Source organism: Ursus arctos, unplaced genomic scaffold (assembly GCF_023065955.2).
Source record: "Ursus arctos isolate Adak ecotype North America unplaced genomic scaffold, UrsArc2.0 scaffold_10, whole genome shotgun sequence".
NCBI lineage: Eukaryota > Metazoa > Chordata > Mammalia > Carnivora > Ursidae > Ursus > Ursus arctos.
This window is the reverse complement of record NW_026622764.1, coordinates 3398601-3414760: the sequence shown is the minus strand read 5'-3', so window position 1 is coordinate 3414760 and position 16160 is coordinate 3398601. Positions and strand designations below refer to the sequence as shown.

The 16160-nt window shown below is 46.4% G+C and overlaps 1 protein-coding gene and 1 long non-coding RNA gene across 2 annotated transcripts in view; one reads left to right on the top strand and one right to left on the bottom strand.

Annotated features, from left to right (window-relative positions):
• The window catches only part of MYO16 (myosin XVI), a 466166-nt gene extending 451331 nt beyond the window's left edge, over nt 1-14835 (top strand). The window contains exon 35 of the mRNA XM_026493590.4: nt 13316-14835. Coding sequence (XP_026349375.3) covers nt 13316-13543 — 228 coding nt within the window. The 3' untranslated portion in view covers nt 13544-14835. The remainder of the gene's footprint in view (nt 1-13315) is intronic.
• Nucleotides 5902-10478, bottom strand: LOC130542759 (uncharacterized). Its single transcript, XR_008957542.1, has 3 exons — nt 9913-10478; nt 9749-9823; nt 5902-7710 (listed from the first exon to the last, which is right to left on the bottom strand). It is a non-coding gene; the product is annotated as an uncharacterized LOC130542759 (long non-coding RNA).
• Nucleotides 14836-16160: the final 1325 nt, after the last annotated feature.

The window sequence follows — 16160 nt, the reverse complement described above, 5'->3', positions numbered from 1 at the left end:
AAGCGTTATTACTTACAGTACTTAGTTATCTAAGTTTAGCTTCCATTTTGTAGTGAAGATTATCTAAGATATCAAAAATCATATCTTCTAATGATAGAATCATTAGAGTATTGCTTATTAGACATTTTAATACAAAGTGGTCATCAGTGGTGTATATATACAAATATATATAAAACCAAAGCTTATAACTCTTGACAAATGGTCTCTCAGAAATTGCTCAAAACCAACAGACTTAATTTTGCTCAAGGACAAAGTTAATCCCCTATAACAAGTTGGGCACCCTAAGAAATGTTTTCATACTTTTAGGACCTTTTAGATGCGTTTAATGATTGTAAAAGAGTGCCTCGCTTACCTCCCATTCTCAAGTGGTGCCTTTGACTGGTAACTAAATTTTGGAGGGAAAAACCAAGGTTGAGGCCAGAGAAAATGCTTTCCCCAGTGCAGTAAATTCCACGGCCAAAGGAATTGCGAAACTATGTCCCTCTCCTAATTATAGCTGATTTTTAAAAATCTCCTTGGATTAGGTTATTTTATTAACATCTAGTTTCTTAAGGTATTTTTTTTCTCATCTTATTTCATTATATCTAATGCCATAACATACAGATTGTGGTTGTTTCCGGAAAATATATGATGAAATAATAATAAATTAACAGACAGACTGCACCCTACACAGCAATGCAGATCCTGGCTAGTTGAACAAGTGGGGGAAAGGATCCTTCTACGTGGCTTCTCCAACCTTCAAAGGCTGTGGAGTACTTGCTGCCATGAATAGCGTGCCTTATAGAACTCAGCCCACACGTCCTTGCCTCTTTTTGTATCCTACGCATCCTTTTACTCCAAATCAAATACCACACCCAGTATGAATTTCTTGGCCAATATATCACCTTGAAATGAGTCATGTCTCCTCTGTAGTCCAACAACAATAATTATGCATATACCGTGTTAGTCAATTAATGCTGCATTCCCTCATGGTGTGTTTGTGGTTGTGTGACGTTTAAGCGTCTTCATTCATCTAACTCTTTCTGCTTTTATATCTTGTTGCTCAATTCGCATGGGAGCCCTTTGAGGAAGCAGGTCATACTGTGTGGTTCATGGTCCTGTACAATGTATCACATTCACCGAAAGACCACGTGTTCACTGATCAGCACACAAGGAAGACTTCTTGGAGGCCAAAGTCATTGATCAGTACCCCGGAAGGTCAGCTGAACCGAGTGTACTTGAATTTGTGTTCTGACTACACCACTTACTTACTAGCCAAGTGAGTTTGGGCTTTAACGATGAATTTCAGCATCTATGAAACGAGGCTAATAATATAGAGCCTGCTTATTTCCCATGGTTATGAGAAACTACTAGAATAGTAACATGTGAAAATGCTTGCAGAACATAAAACAATATTACGAAGATGATGTTAGAAAGAGGCCCTCAGAAACCTCAGAGGCATCCGTGTCTGAGCACAGGAGTGGGACTGCTGCAGAGAGAAGTAGAATTCTGGGTGTGGCTGCATCAGCTAGGACTGACAGTGAGAGTCTGTGAGGAGGGAGGGTAATGAAGCCGGAATAATCAGTGTGGCCAGAAAATGCAGGACTTTCTGTAACCTACTGAAGTGTGTAGACTTGATTGCTTAGACCAGGCAAAGTGGGCGCATGGAAGATTTTTGAACACATGCATTATATGAATCGATCTTCTCTTTGGAGAGAGAAAATCTGGTAGGTTAATTGTCCTCAATAATACCTCCTGGTGTTTGCAGTGAGTCTCCTATAAGATCCCAAGAAAAATGTTTTAAAAGAAATCGTAGTGCTATTACTTTCTGTATTTCCAATATAAGAGATTTATGTTTTTCTATATATTCCATGGATTTGAACCCCATCACTATAATATGTTGTTACTATAAACATACACTAAATATATGTAATCAATTTTTCTTGCAGTCTAGTCACTATACGGATACTGCCATGTTTTCTTAAATGAATTGAGGTAAAAGACCAGAACTCTTATAAAATCCATATCCCGAAGTGTCACGAATTAATTACATTGCATGATGGATAGTACAATCATAAATTTCTATTTGATAACTTCCATTAATAGGAAGAAATACACATTCACTCATTAGAGTCCATTTTTATTCAAAGCTATTAACCTAAAATCAGCCACAAAATGCAAATAAATGTCCATTTAAATGATATTAAATGTGTTCCAATATAACATTACTTATGAAAGTTAAGAAGGGTTACTATCTTTTTTAAGAAATCGAACTGTACAGATAAGGTAAAAAGCTAAAACCCTCTTTCCCCCTCTTCACTGCCCGGTGTCCAGATAGAGCTACGCTTGTTTACGATAGAATTTGTAAAGTGCCTTTGAAGAGCTATTTTTCCCTTTATTTAACCCTTTGGGAATAAAGGAAACAAAATGGCAACAAAAGAAACAAAACAGCAAGATGAAGGTAATTGAATCACTATATAAATAGCTATTTCTGAATTAGAAAGGAACAACTGTCTTTGCCTAAAGCAGAAATTCAGTTTTCACATTCAGATCATTTTCTTAAATTTTTTTAGAAGTATGAAAATACACAACCCTTTAATCAAAGATTTTTTTTTGAATCACATGTTACTTTATTCCACTTATTTAGGCTCTATTGAGGTAGACTTTGACTTTACAAACTGTGATTTTCGAATTTCACTTTTTAAAGTGGTTTTTTTTTCCCTCCAACATCTTGTTAGCATCAAGTAGAAATGGGATTTGCATTTGAAACAGTAATGTTCACTATTCAGTCAGCCAAGAAGCTTCCTTCTTTTGATTTCCATAAATGTCAGTAAAAGCCTCTTTTCACCTTTGGGTGAATAGTCAATAGAAAAATCAACTCTGTGACAAATGAACAGCAACATGATTTTACATATGAATTATTTAACAAAGTCTATTTTTATCCTGGAAGGGAAAGACTTAAGGTAAAAATCAGCAGCAAATTATTAATTTACATGTATTAATATTATTCACAGAAATGCGTATCCACGGGAAGTAAAGAAATTTATATCTCATTTTTTAATTAGTTCATCTCGTAGAACTCTAATGACACCATAGAAAACTATGGAAAATTAATAAAAAGATACATAAGTAATAAACCTCATGAAGGCTTTACATCACGTTGTGTTTTCCTCTGGGTTGTGAGGGATTCAGTGGATTTTGGACCCGGAAAGTGAGCAAATTAATGTGAACGCAGTGTTTAAATCCCTTTGTGGACTTCTGTCTTCACGTCTGCCTGATGCCTCCGGACATTAGAAGGCACAAAATACTTTGCAAGTCCAGGTGGGGAAATGGACTTTAGATTCATGTCTTCAACTTCTAACTATCAAAACAGCAAGATTTTCTCAAACACAGAATAAAACCTCTTTTTTTTTTTTTTTTTTTGGAAAACCCCCATAGTGAGTTGTTGAGGTAATAATAGCCAGTGTTCTAAGTGGCTCTATTTTCTCGGGATTACTGTATCGATGCAGTAATCTTCTTGTTAAGACCCCACTGAAAGGAGGGGATGCTGTTTGAGGATGAGAATTCCATCCCACGGGAAACTGTCTGGATCATGCTCGTTCAAGGGTCTGCTCACACCTACTGGGAGCTTGAACGGGGCGTTCCGAGGCACCTGTTTATTGAGTGTGGATGGCGTGGCTTCCCCTTCCGTGATCTTCCCTTGAGAGCAGAAAGGAGAACGTGAGGCTATAGGTTTGAGGTGGCCTGAACTGACAGAAGGTTGTAGATTGCAGATGCCACCTGCCCGCATCCATGCCGCGCACGTGGGGGTGACTCCAATGATGCCGCCTGGCCTCAAGGGGCCGAGCAGTGCCTCCATCTGTCAGATCCCTTCAGGGGTCCGATGGTCCCAGCTCCCCATAAACTGTAACTTTCTGCTTTCCCATACCAAATCGCCAAGTGGCTCCTAAGCTTTGAAGCTTTCATACTTCTTTCGAATGTCAAATTTAAAAATAAAAAACACAGAATAATTTCCAGGTATATTATTAGATCCTCCATGGATATTGCTTTCTAAGGCTCTTCAGCTGACAGATGGTCTGCACCCTTTTCAAGAAGCCTGGGGTTTGTACCTGTAGGATCACTGTTTCCCCCGTGCCGTCCAAAGATAATAATTCTGGGCACAGGGCGTCTTAGTCCGTCCAGGCTGCTGTAACACAATGCCACACACTGGGTGGCTTATCGACAGCAGAAATGTCTTTCTCGGGGTTCTGGAGGCGAGGAGTCCAAGACTGGGGTGCTGGCACGGTCAGGGGACAGGTCTCTTCTGGGTTGTAGACTTCTGTCTGTGTTCTCCCAGGCAGAAGGGCTGAGGGAGCTCCGTGAGATCTCTTTTATAAAAGCACTAATCCCATTCTCGGGGGCTCCACCCTCAGGACCGAATCACCTACCAAAGGCCCCAACCGCAGATGGCACCACACTGGGGGTGAGGATTCCCACAGACGAATTTTGGGGGAACACAAGCATTCAGACCACTGCATAGGATAAGCTTGTTTGATCTTCTGAGGCCTTGTACTCATTGGCCACCTCGAAGTCTGGGGTGACTGTCCCACTGTCTTTCAGTGGCCCCACACCCTAGCCATTCAAAGCCATCTAGGCCTGTCTGAATTCAGGGTAACTAATGGGTCTGGGACCACCCACATCTGATGTGATTTCAGGGCAACAGAGCATTTTTAATAAGTTCCCAGGGTTTTATGGTGTTTGAAAGGGCCTTATCTGAATCTGTGACACGAGAACTACATCTCAAGTGTAAGAATTGCTCAGGGTCGGTCTGGCATTCCTTGAAGGCACTCTCTCCCTTTCCTTCCCTGTCCTTGATGGCAGTGAGGTGCCCAATGCCCCTAAGTTTATTTTTTTGAAAAGAGAAAATCTAATGTACTGTGTAAGAGGAGATTTCTACACAGAGCAAGCAAACCCAGTGAAAGAGTCTCTTTTAAAATAGCATTGGGAGGCCATAACGGAGGAGGAGTTCATGAACATTCTCCTGGGAGGAGCCGGGAACTTTCTGCCCGCTGCAAGCCCTCTGCCTGGACTTGAGTCCTTTCTCACCAGGACACCTGAGTCCTTTGTCTTCTTCGCTTCGAAAGGAACCAACTTTTGAAACTTTCTATATCCCTAGTTTGTATCTGAACCCAACCAACCCCAGTTAAGCTAGTCTCAACCTGTTTTATATGGAGGACCTCACTGAGAACAGCCCTCGTGGCCTTTGTCTTTATGACTCTGCCCTGTCTTCCTCAGAACACAGGAGTCAGCTTCCGACCTGAATCCGACTCCCAAGTCACAATTCAGACTGCCCAAGTCAAGGGCTGTTCGCTTAAATTTTCAGCCAATTCTTTCTAGGTTGACGAGTGTGATCAACTTTCTCCCCTCTCTCCAGCATGCCCCCGGGCATTCAAGCACCACCTCTGGTTAAGCTCTCCAAGTGCACTGGGTGCCCACTGCTGAGTAGAGATTAATTTACTGACTTTGGACTCGAAAGGACAGCCCTGGTCTGAGCAAGCAACACATTCCACCTTCAGGGATTTTTATCCACATGGATCAACTTTTATTTTATTTTATTTTATTTTATTTATTTTATTTTATGATATTGTTTATTTATTTGAGAGCTGGGGGAGCAGGAGAGGGAGAGGCAGACTCCCCACTGAGCAGGGAGCCTGACACGGGACTCAATCCCAGGAGCCTGACACGGGACTCGATCCCAGGACCCTGAGATCATGACCTGAGCTGAAGGCAGAAGCTTAACCAACTGAGCCACCCAGGCGCCTCTGTGTGACTATTTTTAAATGGAAACAAAATTCCCCTTAACCCTGAGCATTTCTTAAGTTAATTTATTGTAGTGGTAATTAAGTGTAGACACACAGTTTTACATAAGGTCTCTGTATCCTTTCACCTCCCATTACATTCGTAAAACCAAAACAAATTTACAAATTCAGTATGACAAAAACCTAAAAAGAAAAAAGTTAAAGTTTCCAACATTCGTGCTAGGTATGATTTTGTTTAGCTGGGATAAAATTACTGACGACAAAGTAAAGGTGGTCCTGACTCTGATTCCATGAACTTGGGTCCATTTCTACCATCTTGTGCCCTTGGTGAACCCAAGCCTCTACCACTTCTCTTGGCTTGAACTGCTGGGAACTGTTAATCTCACCCAGGCTGTGGTATCACGTAGCCCCTTCTCGGAGGAGAATGCGCTATTCGCCTATTAAACCCATCTACCCTTTTCTCATTCGTCTGCAACGGTATCGGCAATATTCCGTGGGTCATCCTGCTTGTAAATAAAACACGAAGTTCGGGAATAGAGTCTTGCTGAGCACTAGCTTAAAAAGCAGGTATTCAAATGATCCAAAGCATGATTTTAATACTTTTGAAAAACTATCATGAAAAGAAAAATGCAAAAAAATATTAGATGATCCAAAGAACTGGAAGACCCCAGAGATTACACACACAAATCCCAATTTCAGAAACATTACATTGAACAGTTGTTTCAATTATTCACTAAAATCTGTTTATCTTGCTCCTGAAGTTCAAAGAAACTCTGGACCTTTCCTTTCTTCCTGTGTAACTTTCCTTAGTTTTAAAGTATCTGTGTGTGTGTTGCTCCGTATGTTGAGAGCTTGCTGTCGATAAGCAAGAGACTATGTTATATTTCTGTAGCGCCCTAAACTGTGAGAAGTGCTTTTATCTGGTTGACTCATCAGGATAACCATTATTGAGCCATGTTTAGGGATTTTCTCAAGTCCAAGAGCTAACAGTGACAGACTCATAAGACCCCACATTTATAGAGCACTGGCTACTTTTTTAAGGCACTCAGCAGCCCGCACACGTTACCCCTGTAAATCGTCAGCCGTTTTGTTGAGGTGGACTGTTACTGTGAGCCCACTTTACAGATGAGGAAGCGAATGGGCTTGGTCACCAGACAGTCCCTAAGTGGCAAATGGAGGACTCCAGTCCAGGGCTCGAGTTCTAGGGGCTATGTTTTCAACCATGCTGCCTCTGCTCCAGCGAGCCCCAGAGCGCTCATGGACCGGTGACGCTTTGTGAAAGGATGAAGTCCAGTGTCACTCTTGGCACTTGTCTACATTCAAGTCCTGTGGAAACGCCTCTTCTCACCTCTTCCTTCCCCCTTTCCAACCCGTGGCAACCTCATTTTTCAACAGGCAGCTCAAATGATACCTCCTCTGTGAAGTTCTCCAGACACTCCTCTATGAGCCCCGTTTCCCAGGTAAATGGGGGGGAAAGGCTTTAAAAGACTTCTTCTCCATCTCTACGCCATGTGCAACAAGTTACGACAGTTGTGTGTCTTGCATACTTAGAGTTCCTTTAGAGAAGGCTATTTGTCATAGTCCTGGAGCACAGGGATGGGACAGTGTGGACACCCAAGGGCTCATAGTATAGGACAATTTTTACATTCCCAGTCATAACACTTGCTTTTTGCTTCTGATAATGGTTTTGTGTCCAGACACTATAATATAAAACACGCCTGAAAAGAAAATAAGTGACTAGCTGTCTGAAGTGACATGGGATGGATATAAGTCTTTGAAGCAATGGTAAACAAGCTTCGAGTTAGAAGACCCCAATATGGCACCCTGTAGCCAACAAAGAAGTCGGGATAAACGAGGGGGGCGGTGAAGCCAGCAGACTCTAGCTGCTCATTGCCAGCTGTATCCCTGATCCCCAGCATCAGTTCCTCTCTTTCTGAAAAGAAATGTTTCCCTTTCAATACCAAAACTAAACTTAAAATTTCTTTTTCGTCATGATAAGTGCACTCCTTAGTCCCCATCCCGTATTTCTTTCATCCCCCACCCACCTCCCCTCTGGTGACCAGGAGTGTGTTGTCTGTAGTTACAGGTCTGTTTCCAAAACCAAAATTTTTGTTAAAAAATCATTATTACCTTTTTGATGATCATACTTAATTTATCTTGAAACATGAAATGATGATAGAGGAAGCTGTGAGGGTTTTTGTTCTCACCAATAGGACATGAAATTTAAAGAATGGAGGGACGCCTGGGTGGCTCAGTTGTTAAGTATCTGCCTTCAGCTCAGGGCATGATCTCGGGATCCTGGGATCCAGCCTGCATCGGGCTCCTCCCCAGGGAGACTGCTTCTTCCTCTCCCACTCCCCCTGCTTGTGTTCCCTCTCTCGCTATGTCTCTCTCTGTCCAAAAATTAATAAAATCTTAAAAAAAAAAGAAATTTAAAGAACGGAGAAACACTGATTCAGATGTTTTTATAGCGTTGGGTAACATTGTGAATACTTTGCAGTGCTTGTATTTTACTTGACCATCATTTAAATAATATCCATAGTTGCACTTGTCTGCTGCTGTAAAATATTAAAGCTCTTTTACTACCTGTGACAAATGTGATTTTTGTGCCTCATCATCTAATAAATTCAATCAATTTAAATAAAGTAGATTTAACATCGTTCATCAGGGCACAGTTTTCATCTTCTGATCTTCTATTTACTGTCTCACGGATCATAATTTTTAAATGCCCTTTAAACGTCATTATGTTGCAAGTGGTGACCTAGCACGTAGCCTTACACAGAATGTTTACCTTCATTTAAGGAATAACCTGTGAAAATTCTTCTCTTTTCTTTCTTAAAGGAAGATCAACAGTGTTAGTATGTTACCATCTCATTTATACCATTCTGGCAACTATCCTTATGCACCTATTAGATTTTGCTCAATACCTATTACTCTCCATCACAGACGATACGGTTCCATGGGATCTCCCAGGAAGGGGTTTATTCTGAGCATTACTTGACTATTGCAAACATCAGTCAAATTTGTGCTTATCAAGGAAGCATAGAAAGCTCCTGGTTGATTCAAACATGGTGCTCTTCTTTACTCACTACATTATTCAAGACATCAATATCCTAATTAAGAAAATGCTTTCTAATGGTTTGGGTATAGAGGTTTCACCTTTTATAGTGTACTTGGGAATTCAGGTAAGTTTAGTAAACACTGAGAAGCTTTGAAAGGGTGGAGAGCAGTTGTTGTTTTGTTTTGTTTTTTTTCTCCAAATAGTGAAGCAGTAACTCAGGGGATTTGGGACATTTTCTGTCAAAAGCCCTCCCCACCAGCCTCCGTCAGACCGGCAGCCGTGGAGTGGCTCTAACAACGTGTTCCTGTTAGGAAGCCCTTGGCAGACGGTCACACCTCGCGTATAGTTTTGGTCATTATGAAGGGCCGCTGAAAAGCGTCTAGGATTGAGAAAAGACGCGGAATGGACGTGCTCCGTGCTTGCTGTGAGGACAGAGTTGTACAGCCCTCCGATGCCCTGGCAGGAACAGAAATACAGCGCCTGCCACCGGCCTTGGAAGAGCAACGCCAGCTGCAGGGTGGAGACATGGGTTCTGCTGGTCTAGTTTTTATGCTTTACTCTCTCTTGTTAGACCTGGCCTCCATTTGCATATTATTTTTATATCCTTCTTGTTTTCTTTTAGATTAATGGAATAGTTATTATTTCCCATTTTTCTGTATATAACTTGCTAATTATACATTCTCTCCCCGTGAGTTCTATAGTTTCACTAGAGAAGAAAGCACGCATTTTTGACTTCCTGCATCTTACGGGATGTTTGCGCCTTTGGCCATTTTCCTCATACTGCTAGAACCCAGACCCTCTAGACTCCGTGTAACCCCTCCTGCTTTTGCAGGTTATCACTGGCGCGCATTCGGGTCCCACAGATAATCTATCGTCTATAACACATCCCAAGCACCTAACTTCTACTTACCCATGGGTTGAATTCCGGTGTCCTTAAATCTCCCTTAAGTTGCAATTTTTTCCATCCGGGATCATTTTCCTTCACCTTAAAAAAAAAAAAAAAAAAAAAAAAAAAAGGAGACTTCTGATGGCAAATTTCCTCCTTTTTATTGTCAAAAAGTATCTTTATCTCACCTTTTGAGGGGTCTTTTTATTGAGAGAATTTTAGGTTGAATTACTTTCCCAGTACTTTGCTCTGTGATTCGCTATCTGGCTTCTGCTTAAGAAGTCAGCTTTCCTTCTCATGGTTGTTCCTCTGAAGGGAATGTGGCTTTTTCCTTTGGATTTTAAAGCTTTTTCCTTTGTCTTTGTTTTACCAGGCCCCGCCTTGTGCTCTCTTGCTGTTGGCGGTGGCCTGTGTGTGTGTTTCCCTTCTCTGTGGTTTGCCACACCTCGTGAGTGTGTGTATTGGTGCCCTTTGCAAGTTTCAGAAACTTATCTCTTTGAGGACCGCCTTGTCACATTCCTTGTGTATCTTTTCCTTCTGGAATTCCTTTTATGTGTTTCTGTTCCGCTGTCTCTTCTGCTTGTCCGTCATTTCCTCTCTCCTAAGCATTTCATCACAGATATTTTAGTCTTTATCAACTCGCCCTAAATCCGGGTCATCTGTGAATCTGTGTTATCCTTCCATTTTTAGTGAATTTCCTTGTCTCTCTGCAGTGATTTCTGATCGCACAGGAAGCGCTGTGGGTAAACGAGCTGTAGGTGCTGCAAAGAGTGCTCTCCACCAGAGAGAAGCCACCATCCGATAAGGACGCAGTGGCAAGGGAGGACGTCCTCAGTCCAATCACAGACTGAGCCATGCTGCAGACCCAGCCCGCCTCCTCTCTCCCTCTGCTCGGGCGGGCCTGTTGGTCCTTTTGTTCCTGAGCTCCGGAAGAGTGCAGACGCGGCAGCTGTGCATTTCAGAGGTCCTGGCCCCGCTCTCCAGGCCGGGCCCTAATCAGGTGCAAGATCTGCAAATCTTGAAGACTAGAGACTAGTCAGGTGCTTGAAACTATGACCTCCCCGTCTGCTCCCCCATCTTATTTTTTTGCTTCTGAGGCACCTCAAACATTGTAGATTTCACTCTGCTTCTTGTAAGCTTTTAGCCCGGGGCACCGCTCATGCATGCAGCTGGAGAACTTACAAATGTCTCTTGGGGAAAATGGCCCTCATTTGAGGGTCCTCCAATTCCCAATTTGTGTCTCTGATCTCCTACAGCTGCGACATATTGTACGGTTTCTCTTTCTTCTAGAAAGGGCTTTCTAGACCCACAGAAGAACCCAGAATAGGCGAATGTCCCAGGAGAGGGGGAAAAAAAAAACAAAAACAGCTGGTAATTATCTGTTCAGAGAGATTCTCCCCACCCAGAATTTTAGTTTCCCCAGGTTTCAGTTTGCCAGAGCTATCCGATGGTCTAAATGTATGATTTTGATAATTTGTTTCTCTTTTTTTTTCATCTTTACACTGGGAGCAGTGACCTGTCATGACCTACCAAACGCTATGCAGATGTGAAGGGGTTTCTTGTTTTGTTTCTAATTAGATCAATGTGATTAGATTAGATCTGACTTAACAAAAATGATATCTCAAGGAAGTTGGGGGAAAAATCAGCTGAGATGGTAAAATATTCTTCCATCGATTACATACTCTCTCATAAGAATAAATCCTGTGACAGTATTTTTCGCAGATTGTTACTATGTGCTGAACGTGGGCCAAGGAACGTATATATGGGTGCTCGCTATCCGTACTGATCGAGATTGCAGCTAAAAGTAATCGCCAAGTGCACACGAGAAAATAGAGGAGCTAAGATGAGCAGTGAAGGAGGCATCCGGACTCCGCGGACTCCCACGTAGGGAGAGGGAACAGCGTGGCTTAGGGACGCTGGGCCTTAGCACATATCGGCTCCTGGACAGCTGTGTAGAGAAATACTTCAGAAGACAGCCTCCGGAGCCTGACTGGTGGTTCCAGCATTTTCCATGTGACGTCCTTGGGCCCCAGGACCCTCAGCTGCTAAAGGCGAGCTGGCGGTGCTGAGGGAGCGCACAGGGGGACCGCTGAGCTCATGCCTCTGAGGCGCTTCGAGAAGTACCTGGGACCTAGTTAGCACTCTAAAGTGTTTATTACAAAAATATATGTGACACCCTCCTTTCTTGGCTCACTTCCCTGAGCATAGAGTCGGCCTGGCTTCCACAGGAGCCTTCCCAGCCGGGGGAGGCCTCGTTTCCAGGTCCTTCTGGTGCAGTCCCGGACACGGGAGAAACAGCCCCTCTCGGGGGGCGTGCTGCGTCGGCACGGATTCCTGGAGGTGCCTTCAGGACAGGACAGTCACAGGCCTGTTTTCCACACTTACGGTTTTTTTCTCGTTGTCAGTTTAGGGGACCCCCTTTTGCTAGCAGCCGGCTCCAGAAATCCAGCTATGAACTGCAGATAGGCTTCCCGGCTTCTGCGGTTTACCCCCGTCTCCACATTCTGCCCATTCGTGGATTCTAGCTTTAAGGTCTTCTTCCACGGGTAGACGGTTGGCTCGGGTGTCTGGGTTAGGGTGTTGGTTCTAGAACTGGGCCACTGATGAGCCTTGCTGCCTTCGAGTGACTGCTTTCACGTAGGAGCCAACCGCTGCGCCCTGCTTTCATTTCTTCTCGTTCATTTGATGGGGTGGCTGGAAGGGGTCTCAGAACAAAGCCATAGGTACTTCAGAAGTGGGTTGGGACGTCTCGTCTCTTCTGAATTCTCCCCAGTATTCCCGCTGTGATGCCCCGCACACTCGCTTTAGGATGGCCAGAAAAACGGTAGCCTAAGGAAGCGAGAGGAAGAAGCCCGTACAATTGCACGCCACGATGCTCCCCTGCAAATGTCCCCTAAAGTTCTGTCTCTGCGGGCACAAGGTCAGAGAGCATCCAGCTGCTGGCTGAGACCCCTGTTTTGATTTGCCGCCACAAACCAGAGCACGTGCGGGCGGCCGGTAAGGCTGCAGGTGTTTTCAAGTGCAGATGACTCGGCTCGTACTGCAGAGTGGGCTGTCCTTGTCCTCACCTACCTCTGGGAAACCGGGTCTGTGTGAGTGTGGTTCTCTGTTAACCCTGCCGGGGATGGGCCCTCTGGAGTAGCCCCACCCCTGGGTGGGCCCATGGTGGTCGGGAGTCCCTCATGCTCCCTTAAGGGCTGTTGACTAGTACCGCACAGAGGACCCTAGAATCGGGCCAAACTTGAGAAACCCAAAAACCTCTATGACAAACAGCCTCACAGTTGTGATAAATGAGGAAAAAGTATGAGAGGTCCTAAGAATGTATGTCCTAATAGAGGGCAGAGGGCACACAGCCATGTGCCCGCTTCTGGAATCACCTGGAGGCTTGTCTCCGTGGCCAGTGTCTCTGTCCTCCACCCTTTGCTCTGTGCGCCACTTTCCAGCCCACCCGGATTGGGGGCGGTGTCCCACTGCGGCGGCACCTGCAGGCTTGGTAGCCACGCTGGCACACCCGGGTGCGGCTCTCGCGCCCCCCCCCCCCCCCCCCCCCCGGCACCTGCTGCTCCAGTCTCCCCCTCTTCCCTCCCGCAGGTAATCCACCAGCTGCGGCTCTCGGAGAACGAAAGCGTGGCCCTGCAGGAGCTCCTGGACTGGAGGCGAAAGCTGTGCGAGGGGAGAGAAGACTGGCAGCACCTCCTGCAGCCCTCGGAGCCCAGGGCGCCTCCCCCTCCTCCCTGCAAGAAGCCCACCCTGGGGAAGAAGCCGGAGGGGGCGTCCTGCAGCCGGCTGCCCTCGGAGCTGTGGGACTCCAGCATGTGAGGGGCCGCGCGCCGCGGGTGCCCCGGAGGAGCTGCGCGGTCCAGGCCGGTGCTTCCTGCACGCGTCTACACAGGGCGGCCTGGGCTCCGGGCAGAGGCCGCCGGACTCCGCGTGTGCGCGTGCGCGTGTGCGTGTGTGTGCGTGTGCAGGTGCGTGTGCTTGTTCGTCCTCGCCCTTGGGTGGCGCGCGTTCTGCTTCTCAGGCCCCGGGGCCCTCGGGCCCTGCGGCCTCCACCGCAGAAGCGCGGGGACAGCGCCGGCGGGGCAGCGGAGGGGCGTGCCGGACGGTGTTTCTTGTTCGCCCGCCGCTCTCCCCGAATACACTCTCCACGACCGACGTCTGATTTCTTTGTAGGTGGTGTGTTTTACTGGCATTACAATCCTGATCATTATTTACATGTTTTTGACCCTGTTTTATAACTTTATGCAATTGGTGGTGCTCCCTTCAAAACACAAATTTAAAACAAAAAATCATTTCTAGAATTTTCTTTCCTCCCTATTTTTTCTTTTTTTTAAGCTAAAGGACCTAACCCCCTCGAGACTACGTCATTGCTTTAGCTTCGCCAGTGCCAAGCCTGTGCACGCATGGACTGAGTCCCGGGTCTGCGTCCCGCTGGCCGGGGAGGCACATCCTTCCCTGGCCGTGTCTCTGCTCCTTGCGGACGCCTCGGCTCCCGGTGGCACCCTCGCCTACGGGAACTCGGTGGAGCACGCGGGGCTTCACCTTCCTGGCTGGCGCTGTGACAGCATCCCCTCGGAGGGCTGCCCAGTCCGAAGGAGCTCTCGGAGACGCGCTGCTCCGGGCAGTGACGCCGCATCCGAGGGTGCCCGTCCCCTCGGAGCCGCGCTGCATGGCTCACCTGCTGTATCTCCTCACCCTCCCGTAACACAACCGCCCCGTTTATCCGTGTGCTTCTGCGGCAGTCGAGAAGTCCTCAGCGGTGCCGTCAGACCATGGGGTCCTGCTGCTTGGAACTTCGTGTTCATGCCAGCCTTTGAAAAGCCACCGTACCAATAAAAGACACAGCTACGGTCTTCGGCGGTGTTCTTTATTCGCGGCTGCTGCTGTCTCCCTGGCCCGAGGAGCGGGGGCAGTGAAGCGGTCTTGTCCCCACGGCCCGCCTGCCTCTGTGCTCTCAGCCCTCTGCAGGCTTCGGGCACTAGGGGTTTATTTTAAAATAAAGGTTTCATGATTATTCAGGTATAACTGCCATGCAGGCAAATGTCAGTTTTAAGAAATATGTTTGTCATTTAGAAATAATTACAGGCTGCCAGATGCAGAAACGATTTACATTAAAAAGGTACTTTTTGGCGTGCCAGGGGAGAAGCCCTGGGTCGACCAGGGGGCGGAGGGGCCAGGGAACCTGTGGGCCGAAGCCTAGATTGTGATGCCCTTGGGAAGGCCTGGGGGAGGCAGGGTTTGCAGGCGTAGAATCGGTTAGTCTGAATATTGTCAGGCTCCAGGTCAGAGGCTGTCCCTGGTTGTCGGGTACCTGGCCGTGGGCCTGGGGGTGGGGCGGGAGTCAGTGGCTGGAGAGGGAGCTGCCCATGAGGGAGGGGGTTGGGTGTGGGCTCCGGTTTGGTTGGCGATGTTTACTAGCTGTAGGACTTGACTAGCCCAGGGAGGGGCAGCTCCTCCAGTATCAGCAAGGCTGGGGGCGGGGGGGTTAAAGCATCAGAATACAGAAGATGAAAAGGCACAGTTAATACACGGTTAACGGGCAACATTACTGATGCCGTCTAACAGGGAGGCATTCTGCTCCACTCAGGCTTAATGACAGCAGAGCCCCACACGCTGCCTCCCTCCGACCTGCCCGGCACCTACCTGACTTCCTAACCTTGGCCACCAAGCCATGGAAGAAGCCCACTTCCCTTGACGTGCATGGCTTCCTTGCCCACGCCTTGCACATGGCAGCCGCCTAACGACCTTGGGTCCAAAGCCTGAACTGATACCCCCCCAACACACACACACACACACACACACACACACACACACACACACACAGTATGTTTATTTGGACCAGCGTGAAAAGCAAACTGTTCAAGCATTGCACCTTTTGAGAATTTGTTTCCTGTGTGCGCTGAACACCATGACTGTGCGTGTGCTTTGCACACGTTGTCACTAACACAGACATGGACCTCCATGGTCATTACCATCTACGTACTCATCCTGGAATTAATGCTAAGTAGGGCTGTCAAAACATAGACCCTCATCTTTATGGTTCCAGAGTCCGCACCATGTTAACTTGATATGCAGAGATGTTCTGCTTATTATATCAAAATATACCTTTAAAATCTTCAAACGAAAGGACTTTGGGGGAAACGGTGTTGTGTGAAACCGTGAGGTAAGACTTACAGGGAGGCTTACGTGAAGTAGGCCATCCCCAGCGCATGCAGGTCCGAATGACTCCACCGCCTGTTCTGTTGACCTGGTGGCAGCATAGGGCTCGTGTAGGTGTAGGCTGACCTGTCATCCGCTAGAGGCACTGAGGGCTTCCGGGACATTTTATATGGACTGAGTCTAGTAATCCCTTTGTCTCATCTAATGTCTGTTGACCTTCCAGAGGCAGAGGCCAAACCCTTTGAAGACCTTCTAGACCACATTCAGGTGTGTGTTA